The sequence below is a fragment of the Fukomys damarensis genome, unplaced genomic scaffold (genome assembly GCF_012274545.1).
Source record: "Fukomys damarensis isolate Sample0158 unplaced genomic scaffold, DMR_v1.0_HiC HiC_scaffold_11, whole genome shotgun sequence".
Classification (NCBI taxonomy): domain Eukaryota; kingdom Metazoa; phylum Chordata; class Mammalia; order Rodentia; family Bathyergidae; genus Fukomys; species Fukomys damarensis.
In genome coordinates this window covers 33,933,207-33,948,933 of record NW_022900923.1, presented here as the reverse complement: position 1 = coordinate 33,948,933, position 15,727 = coordinate 33,933,207, and the positions used below count along the sequence as shown (strand labels likewise).

Sequence of the window (15,727 nt, the reverse complement as noted above, 5' to 3'; positions counted from 1 at the left end):
GGAGAAAGCGGGGCAGAGGGTGCAGGCGCCGCGGGTTGGGCGAGCCGGAGGGCCGCGCGCGAGACCCGGCGGTGTGCCCTGGGGATCCTGCCTCCCAGGGCCCCTCTGACCGCCCTGCCATGGGATGCAAGCCGTGACCCCTGGGATTGCAGATAAACAGCGAATGAGCGTTAGTACCTGGGCATGGATGTGCTTAAGACCGAAGGTTCACTGTTTATTGGAAATTGCAGTTTAATCGGTTGTCATTTAGGGTGTTTTTAACCCCCGGTACGGGATCGAACCCAGGACCTTGCGCTTGCCAGGCAGGGGCGACGCCACTGAGCTACATCCCGGACTGTGGTAGTTATTCAGCTTTTTTGAGACAGGGTGTCACTATGTAGTTGAGACTGACCTGGAACTCACTGTTTAGCCCAGGCTGGTCTCAAACTCACAGCGATCCTCCTGCCTCAGCCTCCGGAGAGCTGGGATTACAGGCATGCCCCACCACGTCCAGCTTGGTTGTCATTCAGTTTTAATCGCTAAATCTGGTAACCCTACCGCAGGAAGTGAAGGTGAAGGGACCTAGTAAATGTCTAAGGCTTTGAGGATGGGACATCGGTTTTGTCCCTGGCGCTTCCCTGCAGGCAGCAGCGGGCGCCTCTCAGGTCCTGCCCCTTGGTGACTTAGAGCCAGACAGCACGTCCACGTCCACCTCAGGCCTTCGAGTATCTCACTGAGTGATCTAGGAACTCCATTAACTCTCCAGCCCAAGTTAGAGACCTTCCTGCTAGGTCCAGTCGCATTTTGTTAACTATTTGGCTGACAGGTCCTTGAAGTCCCTTAGTGTTTTTCTGTCTCTGGGGTACTTAGCACTTTGGTCCTTCCAGTTTACGTACCAATTAGTTCCATAAGTAGTTGGCGCTTCATCAGGGTTGAAGTGGAATGACCATTGTGCACTTACTTCCTCTTTGGATTTTTTTTTAAAACAGGTGATAGTTTTTTGTTTGTTTGTTTTTGCTTTTGTTTTTGTTTCTCGTTATCCTGGACCTTGCTCTTGTGAGGCATGCGCAGTGCACACTGAGCTAAATCCCCGGCCCAACAAGTGATAGCTTTTCCAACCTCAAGTAGAAATTGAAGGGAAAAGGGGAAAGGGTGCCTTTAAGAAATTGTGTTTGGAAGGGAGGTAAGTAATTTTTCAGAATGTAAAATTCTGTTTTGTTTTGGATTTTTGGTTTTTTGAGACAGGTCTCACTATATAGTTGAGACTGACCTGGAACTCACTATGTAGCCCAGTCTGGTCTCGAACTCACAGTGATCCTCCTGCCTCAGCCTCATGAGTTCTGGGATTACAGGCGTGCGCCACCACGCCTGGCTCAGAATTCTTGATCTCTCGCTACTCAAGGAAACATTTTTTTTTTTTTTTTTTTAGGGAAGTTCTATTAATTCCTGCTTCAATAATTAAAACTGTCTAGTGGATGATAGTTAAATCCTTGGTATCAGAAGAACTTGTTTTCTTAGTCGATAAACCAAGTAAACGGTATATTATACCATCCAAAGATTCTTTTTAGATCCAGGCCAATGCTGCCAAACCCTTTCTTTTCTGTGTTAGCTTCATAAACTCAGACAGCTTTTTTTCTCCAAGCTCTTTCTTCCTCTCAAGGTGAGAAGACGTTCCCTATTCCTAGCCTCTTTTTGAGGTAAACATGCAGGCTCTTGATGACAGGCATTGGTTAGATATGATTTGTTGTAATACTTCTGTCTCTGACTCATCTTTGTTATACCTGAAGGTGATGTTTGTTATAGCTTCCTTATTCTAAATGTGCAGTATCACTATTTAGAGCAGAGTCGCACCATCCAAGCATAATATGCCCTGGAAAAAGCCATTAGCCAGATATGGTGTACACATTTGTAATCCCAGCATTTGGGGAGGAAGATGGGAAGTTTGAGGGCTGCCTGCGCACTTTATTGCGACCCTATCTCAAATAAAATATTAAAAAAGTAGCTTGAATTTGCTTACCGGTAGTATGCCCCTGGGTTTGATCCCTCAGACTGAGGAATGGTGGTGCTGGTGGTAGTGGTGGCAGGGGAAGAGGGGAGGAAGAACTAAAGTTTTCTAATATATTGGGGAGGAAGATGGGAAGTTTGAGGGCTGCCTGCGCACTTTATTGCGACCCTATCTCAAATAAAATATTAAAAAAGTAGCTTGAATTTGCTTACCGGTAGTATGCCCCTGGGTTTGATCCCTCAGACTGAGGAATGGTGGTGCTGGTGGTAGTGGTGGCAGGGGAAGAGGGGAGGAAGAACTAAAGTTTTCTAATATATATTATAAATATATGAGAACATTAAAATTTAATGCACTCCAAGGATTTACAGGGAGAATTTTTCTATCAAAATTGGAGTTTTTAAACTATGGAGGTATTTTTTAAATGTTTCAACTTTCAATTCTTTATCTTATTCTCTTGGTACTTAGATATTGGAATAATTCAAATACTCAAAAGCTTGAAGCATTTGAGAAATTAGTAATTTCATGCTGCCGTTAGTTTGCATATGAAATTTTGCTTGCTCCTACAGTGCAGTAAGTCCTGGCTGAGCAAGGAAGATTAATGAGTTGGGGAAAGAAATGTTCTAGGAAGAAGTGGAGAGATTTGATGACACTGAACTGGGCAGGTTTTCAGTGAATATTTTCCTGCTTAATGAATGCCTCCTTTTACAAGCTTCCAGCAGATAGATTTTAAATAATAAATACTAATGAGCGTCCTTAAAATGAGAAATTAATAGGAATATCAGATGTCAGTGAATATTTACTCTGTAAGATCCACTTCAACTTCCTGTATGTATTCCTTTAATTCTTACCCTTTGAGATGGGAGTGATTATGTTCACATTTTTTTTTTCTCATGCTGCCATGAGAAAATATTTTGCTATTCCCATTTTGTTGACTGGAAAATTTGAGAGCCATCTAGCCACTATAGTAGAGATACTTTAATTTAAAATATTTATTCCCCTCTGTGTTACAGGGATTGAACCCAGGCCAAGCAAGCCCTCTGCCTCTGTGTTACATCCCCAACCCCTTTAAAATTTCATTTTGAGGCAAGATCTTACTGAGTTTCCTTGTCTGGCCTCAAGCTTGCAATCCTACCCCTCAGGCTTCTGAGTAGCCTGGCTTATGGGTATGTGCTACCGTGCCCATCTTAAAAATCTTTAAATCTTTGTAGGTTCCCTGCTTCACAAACTGTTCATGGAGTTTTTGTGTGTGTTTTAAGAAGGAGATGAAAGCCATATTTTTAAACCAATGGACATACCATCAGTAGGTCAGAATATTTGCAATTTTATGGTTATGAATTTACCAATCAGAGGGTGCCAGACTTTAAACACAGTGAATATGATCTCATCTAATAAGTAAAAACATTGGGAAACTAGTTAGATAAGCACAAGGCCTTTTTGGTTTTAGTAAACAAATACTTTGTGAACTGATAATTTGTACTGTTAAGTACAATTTTTCTTCTATTTTGGATGTTCAGATATATTTGTATTTAAAAGGTTTCATCAAATGGAACTCAGATTAGTTATTACATAGTAAATTCACTGCCCTTTTCAATTCCTTTTAGGATGGGGAACAGCACATCGTCTTTGGGGAAGTCAGCAACTGCACCTGTGAGCCAGATCCAAGTGAGTAATGCAGGAGACTTAGGGAAATGTCTTTGCAGAAAAATAGCTGTTTTGCATACTTAATATGCTTCCTCATTACCTAAACTTGACATAGTTCAGCAAATGAATTGCTAAATTAATATTTAAATTAATAATCCACACTCTAGTGATGTCCTGTATCATTTTGGCAGTCAAAATTTGTGAGACTTCTTCCTTTTTTTTTTTTTTTAATACTGGGGATTGAATTTGGGACCTTGTGCTTGTGAGACAGGGAGTGGCATCACTGAGCTAAATCCCTGCCCTATGAGACTTATTCTTAGAGGAATCTTAACTGCAAATTGGATCTACGAGGTTGACTGCTGTTTTTCAACATATCCACATCAAGTCTGCTGCCGATATCCATAGCCAGGAATGCTGATTTTGGCCTGTGCAGTTGTTTACCAGCTCTCTAACCTAACACAGAATTTAGGATGCAGTAGTTACTCCATAAGCTCCCTCCTCAGGGATACCACATATTGTACTGCCGTATTCTTATTTCCTCTCTTTCACTGCCAATCTTAGTTAATGCTGCCTCAGAAAATTCATGCATACATTTTTCTTTTCTTGCAGCCTCTCAGACATACCTATTTTTTTGTTCTCTTCCTTACCACCCTCTACCACCACATATGAAAAATTTCTGCCTTGGCCTGGGGGTGTAATACAGTGGTAGATCATGTGTTTAACATGTGTGAGGCCCTGGGTTTGACCTGTTACACCACACACACACACACACACACACACACACACACCTGTTACACCACACACACACACACACACACACACACACACACACACACACACACACACTCACGCATGATCTACATTTCATTCAGTTGGCTAAACCCGTAGCCCTGAGTAATGCTTGAAACATTGTGAGGGAATTACCTCTTTTGAAGTAAAAATAAAGCATTATGAAATATTTACCAAGAATGAGCTTGAGAAAAGGGGTGAGGGTTTGAGAAACCCTGACGCTGTCATCTCCAGTTCCAGTTTATTTTGGCATGTCTGTATTAGTGTTTCACCCCATGTCAGCTCCTAGCGCACTCTTTTCTCTGTAAAGCAAATAGTCACAGTATGCCTGGGACCTGAGGCAGCCTGGGCAGTGGAGCATGAGCTTTGCTCTTGTGAGTGGATTGTGTCAAATCCAAATACCGCGAACCTCTCAGCTTCAGTTTTGTCATCTATGAAATGGATTCATTAATACATCTCTGGTACAGCTGGCCACTTAAACGCCCTCATCCTCAGAGCTGAGAGGTGGCTCTGGTACCCTTCAGAGAAAATAGCTACAATCTTACAGAGTTCCTATTTTCATCTCTAAGCAAGAGTTTGTGTCCATAAAATAAAAGTCTTTGCTTCACTTCTTTCTGAATTGTATAACCGGCTAAGTTGCAGTTTCTTTGAACTACAGTTAGATAGACTTTCATACCAAGTCTATCTTATTATGAGTATGCAGAAGGGAAAACATAAAAATAGATCAACTTGTAGATAGGACTTGTAACTCAGGACTCCTCTGACACCCAAGGGTAGTACAATTTCTGAGGCACTCTGGGTCCTGTGTTTTCTGTTTTAGGCTATCGTCTTGCAGGTGCTGCTGTGACCCACCAGATAAGAGCAACCTAGACAGATGCCTGGGTGCTAGACCTATCCATTCAAAATCAATCTGGATGTGAGACCTGTCTGTTTAAAATCATTTCAAGGTCCCAAACACCTGAATATTTAGAAAAAAAAAATAAAAACACAAACTACACAGGCTGTGCAGATGTTTGTACTGGAGTCTCATCATTTGGGGAAAGGCGTTGAGTATAGATAGTGTCTGGCGCATAAGTGTTTGCTGTATTGGCTATATCATTATTACTTTTTATTACTACTCCATGCCAGGCACTATTTGTTACACTTTTGTTCCTAATATTAATTTGAAATGAATAATATCCTCAATCTGCACATATTAGAATGGATCATAGACACTTAGAGGTCTAAATGGTCCTTCTCCCATTTACAAAAGACTGTCTCCTTATTTCCCACTCACTTATGAGACTCCAAAGTCTATAGCCTTTCCACAATATCATAATTTCTTTCTAATGCATGATGTCTAGAATTAAAATGAGTTTTTGTTTTATCTCAGGAAACAATTTCTGATAATTGTGTGGTGATTTTCTCAAAAACATCCTGTTCTTACTGTACAATGGCAAAAAAGATTTTCCAAGACATGAATGTTAATTATAAAGTGGTGGAACTGGACATGCTTGAATATGGGAGCCAGTTTCAAGATGCACTTTACAAAATGACCGGTGAAAGAACTGTGAGTATTTCCTCAGCTGTGCTAGTCCTTGTACTGTAACAGTGTGACTTGGATCACCCCGAGTCTAGACCCAAGGTGGCGAGCCTGTGGCACGCATACTGTGGAGAGGATGCAGAGCCCTCTGTCAGCATGCGAGCCAGCATCACCTCAGTAGCTGAGCATCAGATAACTGCACACAGGGACAGAGTTGGCACTTTGTGATAAATAGGTGGGTCTGGGGGTGCATTTGGGGTATTCTGTCTCTAAAAGGTTCACCATCACTGGTCTAGACCTTCCTCTTAGGAAAATTAAGCCAGATCTTCTCAGAGGATCTTCTATTGATAAAGAAATGGCAGATCTGGAAACCAGATTCTTAGAATAGGAATCAGAGTTAATTCATTTTTTATTTTTACTGCACACGTTTTGACTAGAATGAGAGATGGGTAATGGTGATGTGATGGCCCCTTGTCTATGGATCTTTAAGTCCTTTTGAATCGCTATATATATATATATATATAAAAAATATATATATGCAATATAAAAGTATGACTCACTACTCTTCCCTTTACTTGTACAGTACAAAAAAGGGACCAGTCTCCATTTAGTGTGATAAGAGTGCTTTAGAGGTCCCTGTTTTATTTTGGTAGTATATTGTAATATGTAATGATCACATTCTTTGTGAGGAATTGGTACATGTACATAACACATCTTATTTCTTTTTTCATTCCCTTCCTTTCTCCCTCCATTATTTGGTCCTTCTCCCATTTACAAAAGACTCTATCTCCGTATTACCCACTCTTTTATTTTGCTCTTTATTTGTATTCTGGGTTTCTCATATCAGAGAAATCATGTGATAGTTAAGCTTGTGTATCTGATTTACTTCAATTAATATTATGGTATCAAGTTGAGTCCATCTTCCTACAAATGACTCCAGTTTCTCCTTAATGACACAGTACTTGTGTATAAATACCATGTTTTCTCTTACCTGTTTATCTATTGATGGACATATAGGCCACTTTCAAGATTTAGCTGTTATGACTTGTGCTGCTATAAACATGGATATGCATGTATCACTGAAATATGATGTCTTTAACTCTTTTGGGAAGATATCTAGAAGGGGAATATCTAGGTTAAGTGAAATTTCTAGTGTTAGCTATTTGAGGAATCTCCAAACTGATTTCCATTGTGGTTGTACTATTACATTTCTGCTAACACTGTAACTGGATTCCTTTTCTCCCACAGCCTCGCCAGCATTTGTTGTTACTTGATTTTTCTCTCTTTTTTTTTTTTTTTTTTGGTATCAGGGATCGAACTTGGGACCTTGTACTTGCAAGGCAGGCAGCGGCACCACTGAGCTAAACCCCCGGCACTGTTTTATTTTTTTATAATAGCTGTTCTTAGTGAAGTAAGGTAGATCTGAGTATTGTTTTAACTTGAATTTTGCTAATGGCCAGAGATGTTTAACATTTTTTTCATGTATTTAATAGCCATTTATACTTCTCTTTCTGAGAAATGTCTGTTCATTTCAATTGCCCATGTTTTGATTGGGTCTTTTAGGGGAAGGATCTAATTTTTTTGAGTTCTTAATATATTCTAGATGTTAGTCCTCTGAGGAATAGGTGGCAAAATTTTTCCTATTCTGGTTGTTTCCTATCTCTTCCCTCTGTTGGTTGTTTTTTAAAATGTTGATATTATTCCATTTGACTCTTGATGTTACTTGCACAATTAGAGTTCTGTCAGAAAGTCCATGCCTACACCTATATCTTCATGAGTTTTACCTATTTTAATCTTCTAGCAGACTCTGTTCTAACATTTAGATCTTTGATGAGGGAGATGGATCTAGATTCGGTGTTCTACATGTGGATAGGCAGTTTCCCAGTGCCATTTATTAAAATTCCAGTGCCATTTATTAAAGAGGCTGTCTCTCCTTTAGCACATGTTTATGGCCCCTTTGTCAAAGACCAGATGGTTGAATGCGCCTGGAGTTGTTTTTGAATCTTCTGTTTTGTTCCATGTATCCACATATGTGTTTTTATACCCGTACTGCTATTATCAGTGTAGCTTTGTAATATACCTTGAAATCTGGGATTATGAGGCCTCCTGCTTGGCTCATTCCCCAGGATTGTTTTTGCTATTCTGAGTCTCTTCTACTTCCATAAGGCTTTTAGGATTGTTTTTCCACTTCTGTGAGGAATGCAGTTGGTATTTTCATTATTATTGAATTAAATTCACATCATTTTTGGAAGCATGGCCATTTTGACTATATTTGCTCTGCTTATCCAGGAATGGGATCTTTCCATTTTCTGATGTCCTCTTTGATCTTTTTTTCCAGAGTACTATCATTTTTGTTCTAGAAGTCTTTTGCTTCCTTAATTGGGTTAATTCTTAAATATTTAATTTTTCTTGATGCTATTGTGAATGGTAATGTTTTCCTAATTTCTTTCTTGGTAAGCTCACTTAGTGTACAGGAATGCCTTTGATTTTTGTGTATTGATTTTATATCCTGATACATTGCTGAGTTTGGTTATTAATTCTAGGAGACTTCTGACGAAATTTTTGGGCTTTGTATGTAAAGATCATGTCATCTGCAAATAATTTGACTTTTCCTTTCCTGTATATATCCCTTTTCTTTCTCTTAATTGTTCTGGCTAGTGTTTTGAGTACTGTGTTATACAAAAGTGGTGATAGTGGGTATCCTTCTGTACCTATTTTCTTTAGGTTTTTAAAATATATTTTTAATCACAACTGGCAGTTAGATTTTGTCATAGGCCTTTTGTGTGTTTATTGAGAAGATCATGTGATTTTTTGGTCCTTGTTTCTGTGATGTATAAAATTGATTGGCTTATGTTGAACTATCCTTGTATCCCTGGGATGTAGCCTACTTGGTCATAATGTATGATATTTTTGACAATTTGTTGCATTTTACTGCCTTTTAAAGTAGTTGCTAATAATCTTCTGGATATTGGCAATGTCTGAGTGCACTGAGTTGGGTATTTACTGTTTTTGGTAAGATTGGCTAAGGGCTTGTTTGTTTTATTTTTTCAAAGAACCAGCTTTGTAATTCATTGATTCTTTTTCTTTTTAGTCTTAATTTCATTAGATCTTTATAATTTCCTTCCTTGAACCAGCTTTGGTTTTGTTCTTATTTTTTAGTACCTTTAGGTGCATCATTGGGTTATTTACTTAGATTCACTTTGTTTTTCTGATGTAGGCATTCCCAGCTTTAAACTTCCCTTTTAGGACTGCTTTCATTGTGTACCCTGCATTCTAGTATGTTATACTGGTATTATCATTTGAGTTAAGAACTTTCTAATGTCTTCCTTGATTTTTTCTGTTATCCACTGATATTCAAAAGTTTGTTTACTTTCCATGCATTTGCATAATTTCTGTGGGATTTTTTTTGCCATTGATTTCTAGTTTCATTGCACTATTTTGGTTCTTTTGCAAGTACGCTTTGTGGGCTAGCATGTGATGTATTTTGGAGAAAGTTCCATGTACTGCTGAGAAGAATGTATATTCTGTTATTTGGTGGAACACTGAAGGTATTTATTAAGCCCATTTGTTTGGAGATTTGATTGAAGTGTCTTTTAACTTTTGTCTAGTTGATCTATTTGTGACAGTGGAGTATTGAGGTTCCCAGCTATAGTTATTTGTTGATGTTTAGCTGATCTTTTTTTTTTTAACATTTCAAAACATTTATTATTGACTCACTAGTGTGCTCACAGAACAAGATTCCTGATTGAGCACGTTCACCTGAACAACAAATGTATTTTTTAAGCTTGATATATATGGTAATGTAACCTTGACCGTGATAAAGAATGTGTCATTTTTTGACTTCTGGGAGAGAAGTATGCTGTATCTCATGTTCAATTCCTTAACAATCCTAGCTTGGTCCTCCTCCAGTCTCCTCTTGGGAGTTGTACCTGATTTTATTACCAGACTTCATTCAAATCCATTGAGGAATGGAACAATTCTGCTTTTGCTTCTTGGCCAGGAATCACTTCATTCTGAAAATCTTATGAGAAGACATGGTTAAGCTCAGAGGCAAACGTGCACACATGATGGTGGACAGAAGCAGAAGAGGATGTTTAGCTGATCTCTTATGTCCAAAAGTATTTTATGAAGTGAATATGCCGGTGTTGCTCCATGTTTAGTCTTGCAGTTTGTAAATTTTTCTATAATACACATAACCAGAAAAAGTGTTGCCACTTACTTTATATCCGTATAATGTACTCTTCCTCTTTAGTAAACATATGTAAGAATCACTGAAACATCATTAATAACTAGAGACTACTTTATCCTTTATAGTATACCATACTGATAAGTAGGAAGAGCTTTAGAACCAGATTGTCTGGGATTTGAATCTTGGCCTTGCAATTTACTATTCTTGTATCTTAGGCAAGTTCCTCTTCATTTTCTTCCAAAACTGGTCTAAAAATACTACTCAAGAGTGTGAGAGTATATTTAATCTGAAATGATTTTCTATTTCTGATATTGATAGGCCTAATTTACCTTGTTGCTTATCCAACAGGTTCCAAGAATATTTGTCAATGGAACTTTTATAGGAGGTGCAACTGACACTCACAGGCTTCATAAAGAAGGGAAACTGCTTCCACTAGTCCATCAGTGTTACTTAAAAAAAAGTAAGAAAAGAATTTCAGTGACTTAGGTACGATGACTAGTAAACGTCAGTTAAAATGATGATACTTAATAATGTCTTTTAAATGATGATGACTTAAATATGTGAATTATCTTCATGCAATTAAAAATAATGAACAATAAATTCACTGTGGAAACCTCATCTTTCTACTTGTCAGTTCTTGAGCATAAGAGATAGTATTTAAAATTGAAGGAGTGGTGTTGTATGGAAAAATAAGGTAAGAATGTGTTTTATTGTAATTCATATGTGAATTTTACAAGGAGCTACACAGTTGAAATACTTTAGTCTGTACACTATTCAGGAATTAACTCCTTACCTTCTATTGCTTACAGTAGTAAGGACTAATACATGATTTTCTCTAAAATTTAAGGTTCACTGATAAAGTTGCCAACTAGGTAGAGGTATCTTATGAAAAGCATTCATACTTTTTATTTCTAGAGCAAGAGAATTAGAATGGAATGAAATTTATCTTAGGGAAACCAAGTCACTGCTTTAATGAATTAACAGTTCTGGGGACTCAAATGTACCAAAGGATGACCATTTCAGCATTATATGAGGATAACTGATATAAATGTATTTTTTTTACTTCTCAGAATGAGTTAAAACTGCTGTTTGAAATGTTCTGTAGCCCCCTACATCTGTGGGAGGTTAGACAAAATACTTCTGCTTTGGTTGGATGTGCCCCCCTAAAATTCCTATCTTCAAAACTAATCCCTGAAATAGCAGAGTTGAAAGGTGGGACCTTTAAAAAGATGGCTAGGTTATGAGGGTAGATGGATTAATGCTGTTTTCAAGGGAGTAGGGTCCTGATAAAAGGATGACTTTGTTTTTCTTTTGAGTGCATGAGCTATATTGTTCTTTCACTTATTACAATGAGATGCAGCAGTAAGAAAGCCCTTGCCAGAAGTGTGCCCCACTTGATCTTGGGCTTTTGTCTCCAGAGCTGTGAGAAGTGAATCTGCTCATCATTAATTACTGAATGTCAGGTGTTGTGTTACAGCAATACAAAATGGACCAAGACAGTTCCTGAATGTTGATATTCTGCTACTATGGGAGTACTATTTAAACTGATTTCATTTCTGTTAAATTTATCAAACAAGATTTACCCTATACAAAGTCTTATTTTAGAATAATTGAAAATATTTTCATTGCTTTGTTAGCTAAATGTTTTCTAGCTTCCTATCAAGAATTTTTTAAGTGCTTACTACACAAAATATTTTCTTACTTCATACCGAGAGTCATATGGGGGCAGATTACTAGAGGCTGAGAAAACTTCCTGAGGTGGAAGGGAAATGGATTACCATAGAGTGACTATTTCTGTTTTCTGCTCAAGACAGACCAAAGAATTTGGGACAGATAGGCTTAAATTGCAATTAAGAATCCTTGGTAAGGCAAGAGTTTAAAGTATTTGCCATGTGATAGTTATTAGACTATTGGAATGAAACAGAAAATGGGAGTATCTTAGTCCTTTTCATTATGTCATGAAAAATTTTACGTTTGCTGTGTTTAAAATCTTTGTTTAGGGAGTAGAGGAAATCTGTTACCCATGAGAAAGACAAAACTGTAATTGTATATCATCATTGTTAATTATATTTGTTATTTATTAAACTTGGAGACAGGGTCTTGCTCTGAATTCACTGTGTAGCCCAGGCTGGTCTTAAACTCGTGGCAATTATCCTGTCTCAATGTCCTAAGTGCTGGGATACAGGCGCTTGCCACCACCCCCAGCTATATTTGATATTTAGATATTAAAGGTAAAGGGTGGTTACTTCAGTAGAAACATGAAACAAGTTTTTGTTTTTTTTGTTGTTGTTGTTTTGTTTTTTGTGGTACCAGGGATTGAATTTAGGACCTTGTGCTTGCAAAGCAAGTGGTGGCAACATTGAGCTAAATCCCCAACCCCATGAAGCAGATTTTGATAATGCTCAGCTATGAAGGAAACATCTTTCATCGACTCTTTCTAGACTTAATAGAGAACTAGAGGACCAGGGTGATGGTTCTTGGTTATGTTCAGATCTTGAATTGATTTAGTGTTAAGAAGAGAAGCCTTGAAGACAATAGGTTATCAGATTATTACAGCTTTATTTAAAAGAAAGAAAAATTTGAATGTCTATAGTTTCAATGAGTAAAAGAAAAAGGCACGTTTAGGGGGGTCTCATACTGCATCATGAAAGAAGCATTTAGGAAAGCAGGACTCTTAATTAAATGTTAAAGGATGAAAGAAATCTTTTTTTTTTTTTTTGCCATAGGGCAGATTAACATCTTTGAAAAATCCCCAAAGTGTCCTCACCACTCTAAAATATTTATAATGCTGTATACAATACTTGAAGATTGAGAGCTTTAGTTTTAACTGTCTTGCAGGGGCTACTTAGAAAGGTAGGGATTGAGAGGTACTTATATTGGAGACCACAACATAACATAACAATCTTAAGTGAAAGTCCTAACTGGTACTTTGAATTACAGTTTTAGAGCAAGAAAGGTGTGAATAGCAGGTAGGTGACTTAAGCTTCCTCAAATCTCAAATATCTTATGAAATATAGATAATGCTACCTTCCTTTAGGGTTGATGAATAGGAATTTCAAGTCACCTAGAATATTTAGTATATGCTCAATATGTCATGGCTATTGTTAATCACAATGAGGATTGTGTGGTTTTTTTATGGACTCATCAGGGTAGGACAAGTTCTTCACTGTCTAGCCAAGATTGTAGCGAGAAGGGGGAGGTTCTGGGCTTTCTTGTTATCTTGGAGTTGATACCTCCATCTTGTCCCTTCTCATAACTTATAACTGGCTAAATCTCTAATATAAACCTAAAGCAAAATTTGTTGTTCCAGTATATGTTTTTCCCCCCAGAGCTACAATTTAGAAAGATAATCAATTTAAGAATTATCTCCACCCACCTCTCACGTCCCTCCCATTCCTCTATTTTAATTTTTTGAGACAGGCTCTTACTATGCAGTTCAGGCTGACCTTTATCTCCCTATGTAGCCCAGACTGGCCTTGAATTTGCACTGATCCTCCTACCTTAGCCTTCTGAGTGCTGGGATTACAAGTGTGTGCCAACACACCCGGCTCTAAGATCTGAAAGATAAACTGTTTACCAGAGGCTAGTAATATTAAAATCGGCCATTTGTTTTTTTCCATATTATCACTAGACAATTTGTTAAGATTGGAAAGATTGAGAAGCTATAGGGATGTTAAAAAATCAGCCAAGTGTTTGAAGTTTGGTGCATATGACTGATTGAACTTGTTCTCATTCTTCTGCATTACCTTATACAACAAATTGTAGAACTTTTCAAGAAAGGTTTCTACAAATTGGCACTGAAAAAAATTTTTTATTTGCCTAGTTCACTGTTTTTGTTAACACAGCTTTTCCCAAAAGCAACTCTGAATACAGTTTTTCACAAGACTCCTGTTTTTAAAACTTTCAACTTCTAGGCACAGTAGCATATGACTATAATCCAAGTTATTTGGGAGGCTGAGGTGGGAGAATTGCAAATTGAAAGCCGGTCTGGGCAACTTGGTAACTCTTGTCTCAAAAAGGGTGAGGGTTGCTTGGGTGTAGTTGTGGAGCACTTGAATACATAGGGCCCCGGGTTCCATGCATACCGCTGCAAACAACAACACTAAAACCTCTTATGTAAGAATATTCATTTTGATTAAAATCCAATTGCCTTGATTCTTTAATGGAACTCTAATGGAAAAGAATTTCCAACCTCATATACTTTAATTAAATAATATGCAAATGGAGGCACTGAGAAAATAATGTAACATCACAATTTAATTTTACCTTGTTTATAAGATTACTGAAAAGGCATAACCTTAAAATTCATATTTCTTAAATAAAAAGACAGTTACTTAATGAGCATAGAATTTATTTGGTACACCTGTCAACTTCTACAGTATACTGACTAGAAATGGTTCATACGGTGCCCACCTGTATTCCATGTCTGAAATCATTTACAGGCTAAGTATCCCTAATTCCAAAATCTGAAATGCTGCAGAAATGGAAACTTTTTGAGCACCATGATGCCACAAGTGGAAAACTCCATACCTGACCTCATGTATATGTGTCACAATCAAAATGCAGGCACACTAAAAATTTTATGTAAATTTACCTTCAGTCTATGTGTATAGGTGTTATGTGGAACATCTCTAAGATATCTCATTATGTTTATACAGATATTCCACAAACTTATGATCCCAAGCATTTCAGATAATGGATAATAAACCTACATTCAGTAGGGCATTTTGCAAGGTGCAAAGGAGAAAAAGTCATGATTGCACAGTATTGGTGAAAACTGATCTGAAATAAGTGAAAATTAGTACATACATCCATTCCGAATCAGAAAATAGCAAAATTACATTGTTAGGTGTATTATTGTTTTTTAACTAGAGATAGGTGTATTATTCACATTTTGGAAGACTTGCCAAAGCAGTAATGAATAATCCTAGAAACTCCTAACTCCTTGTCTCCCCCTACCCTTTTCCCCTTTCAGGGTCCTTTCCTTGGAAATGTGTAAAATTGTTAAGGATCACACTTTATACACTTTTAAGCATCAGCTTGACAATTAAATGTGTTCTTTCAGTTTTATAAAATATTCCTGCTTTGAAAGTCGAGGTGAATGTAAAAATGTGAATGTAATTTAACAAATCACTGACTGGGATACTTTTTATTGCAGTAGTCTTTATGTTTTAATATTATATATTTATTTATTTGAATTTGCTTGCAGGCTTGAAACAAACTATTTGCCTTTTGTCTCAAAAATTCCCTTAAAACAATCATTTTTAAAACTGTACAACTCTGTTTTTCATTCATAGTGTTAAATATGCAACTTGGTCCTTGGAGGTCATGTTATAAAGTCCAGCTTCTTGGATAATTGCTTATATAAAACAATAAAAAACCTTAAATATTTTATTGGTTTGCTTGCAGGCTTGAAACAAACTATTTGCCTTTTGTCTCAAAAATTCCCTTAAAACAATCATTTTTAAAACTGTACAACTCTGTTTTTCATTCATAGTGTTAAATATGCAACTTGGTCCTTGGAGGTCATGTTATAAAGTCCAGCTTCTTGGATAATTGCTTATATAAAACAATAAAAAACCTTAAATATTTTATTGGTGTT

General features: G+C 37.3%; 1 protein-coding gene and 1 pseudogene across 3 annotated transcripts in view; one reads left to right on the top strand and one right to left on the bottom strand.

Annotated features, from left to right (window-relative positions):
* The window catches only part of Glrx2 (glutaredoxin 2), a 24,011-nt gene that overhangs the window by 674 nt on the left and 7,610 nt on the right, over positions 1 to 15,727 (top strand). For 2 of the 3 annotated variants that reach the window (XM_010608754.3, XM_010608753.3), the window contains exons 2-4: positions 3,586 to 3,646; positions 5,787 to 5,963; positions 10,474 to 10,585. In XM_010608754.3, the coding sequence (XP_010607056.1) occupies positions 3,587 to 3,646; positions 5,787 to 5,963; positions 10,474 to 10,585 (349 nt within the window). In that variant the 5' untranslated portion in view covers position 3,586. Of the gene's footprint in view, positions 1 to 3,585; positions 3,647 to 5,786; positions 5,964 to 10,473; positions 10,759 to 15,727 lie in introns of those variants that run through there. The other variant, XM_010608755.3, reaches the window with a different exon arrangement.
* LOC117285610 lies at positions 9,809 to 9,972 on the bottom strand (annotated as a pseudogene).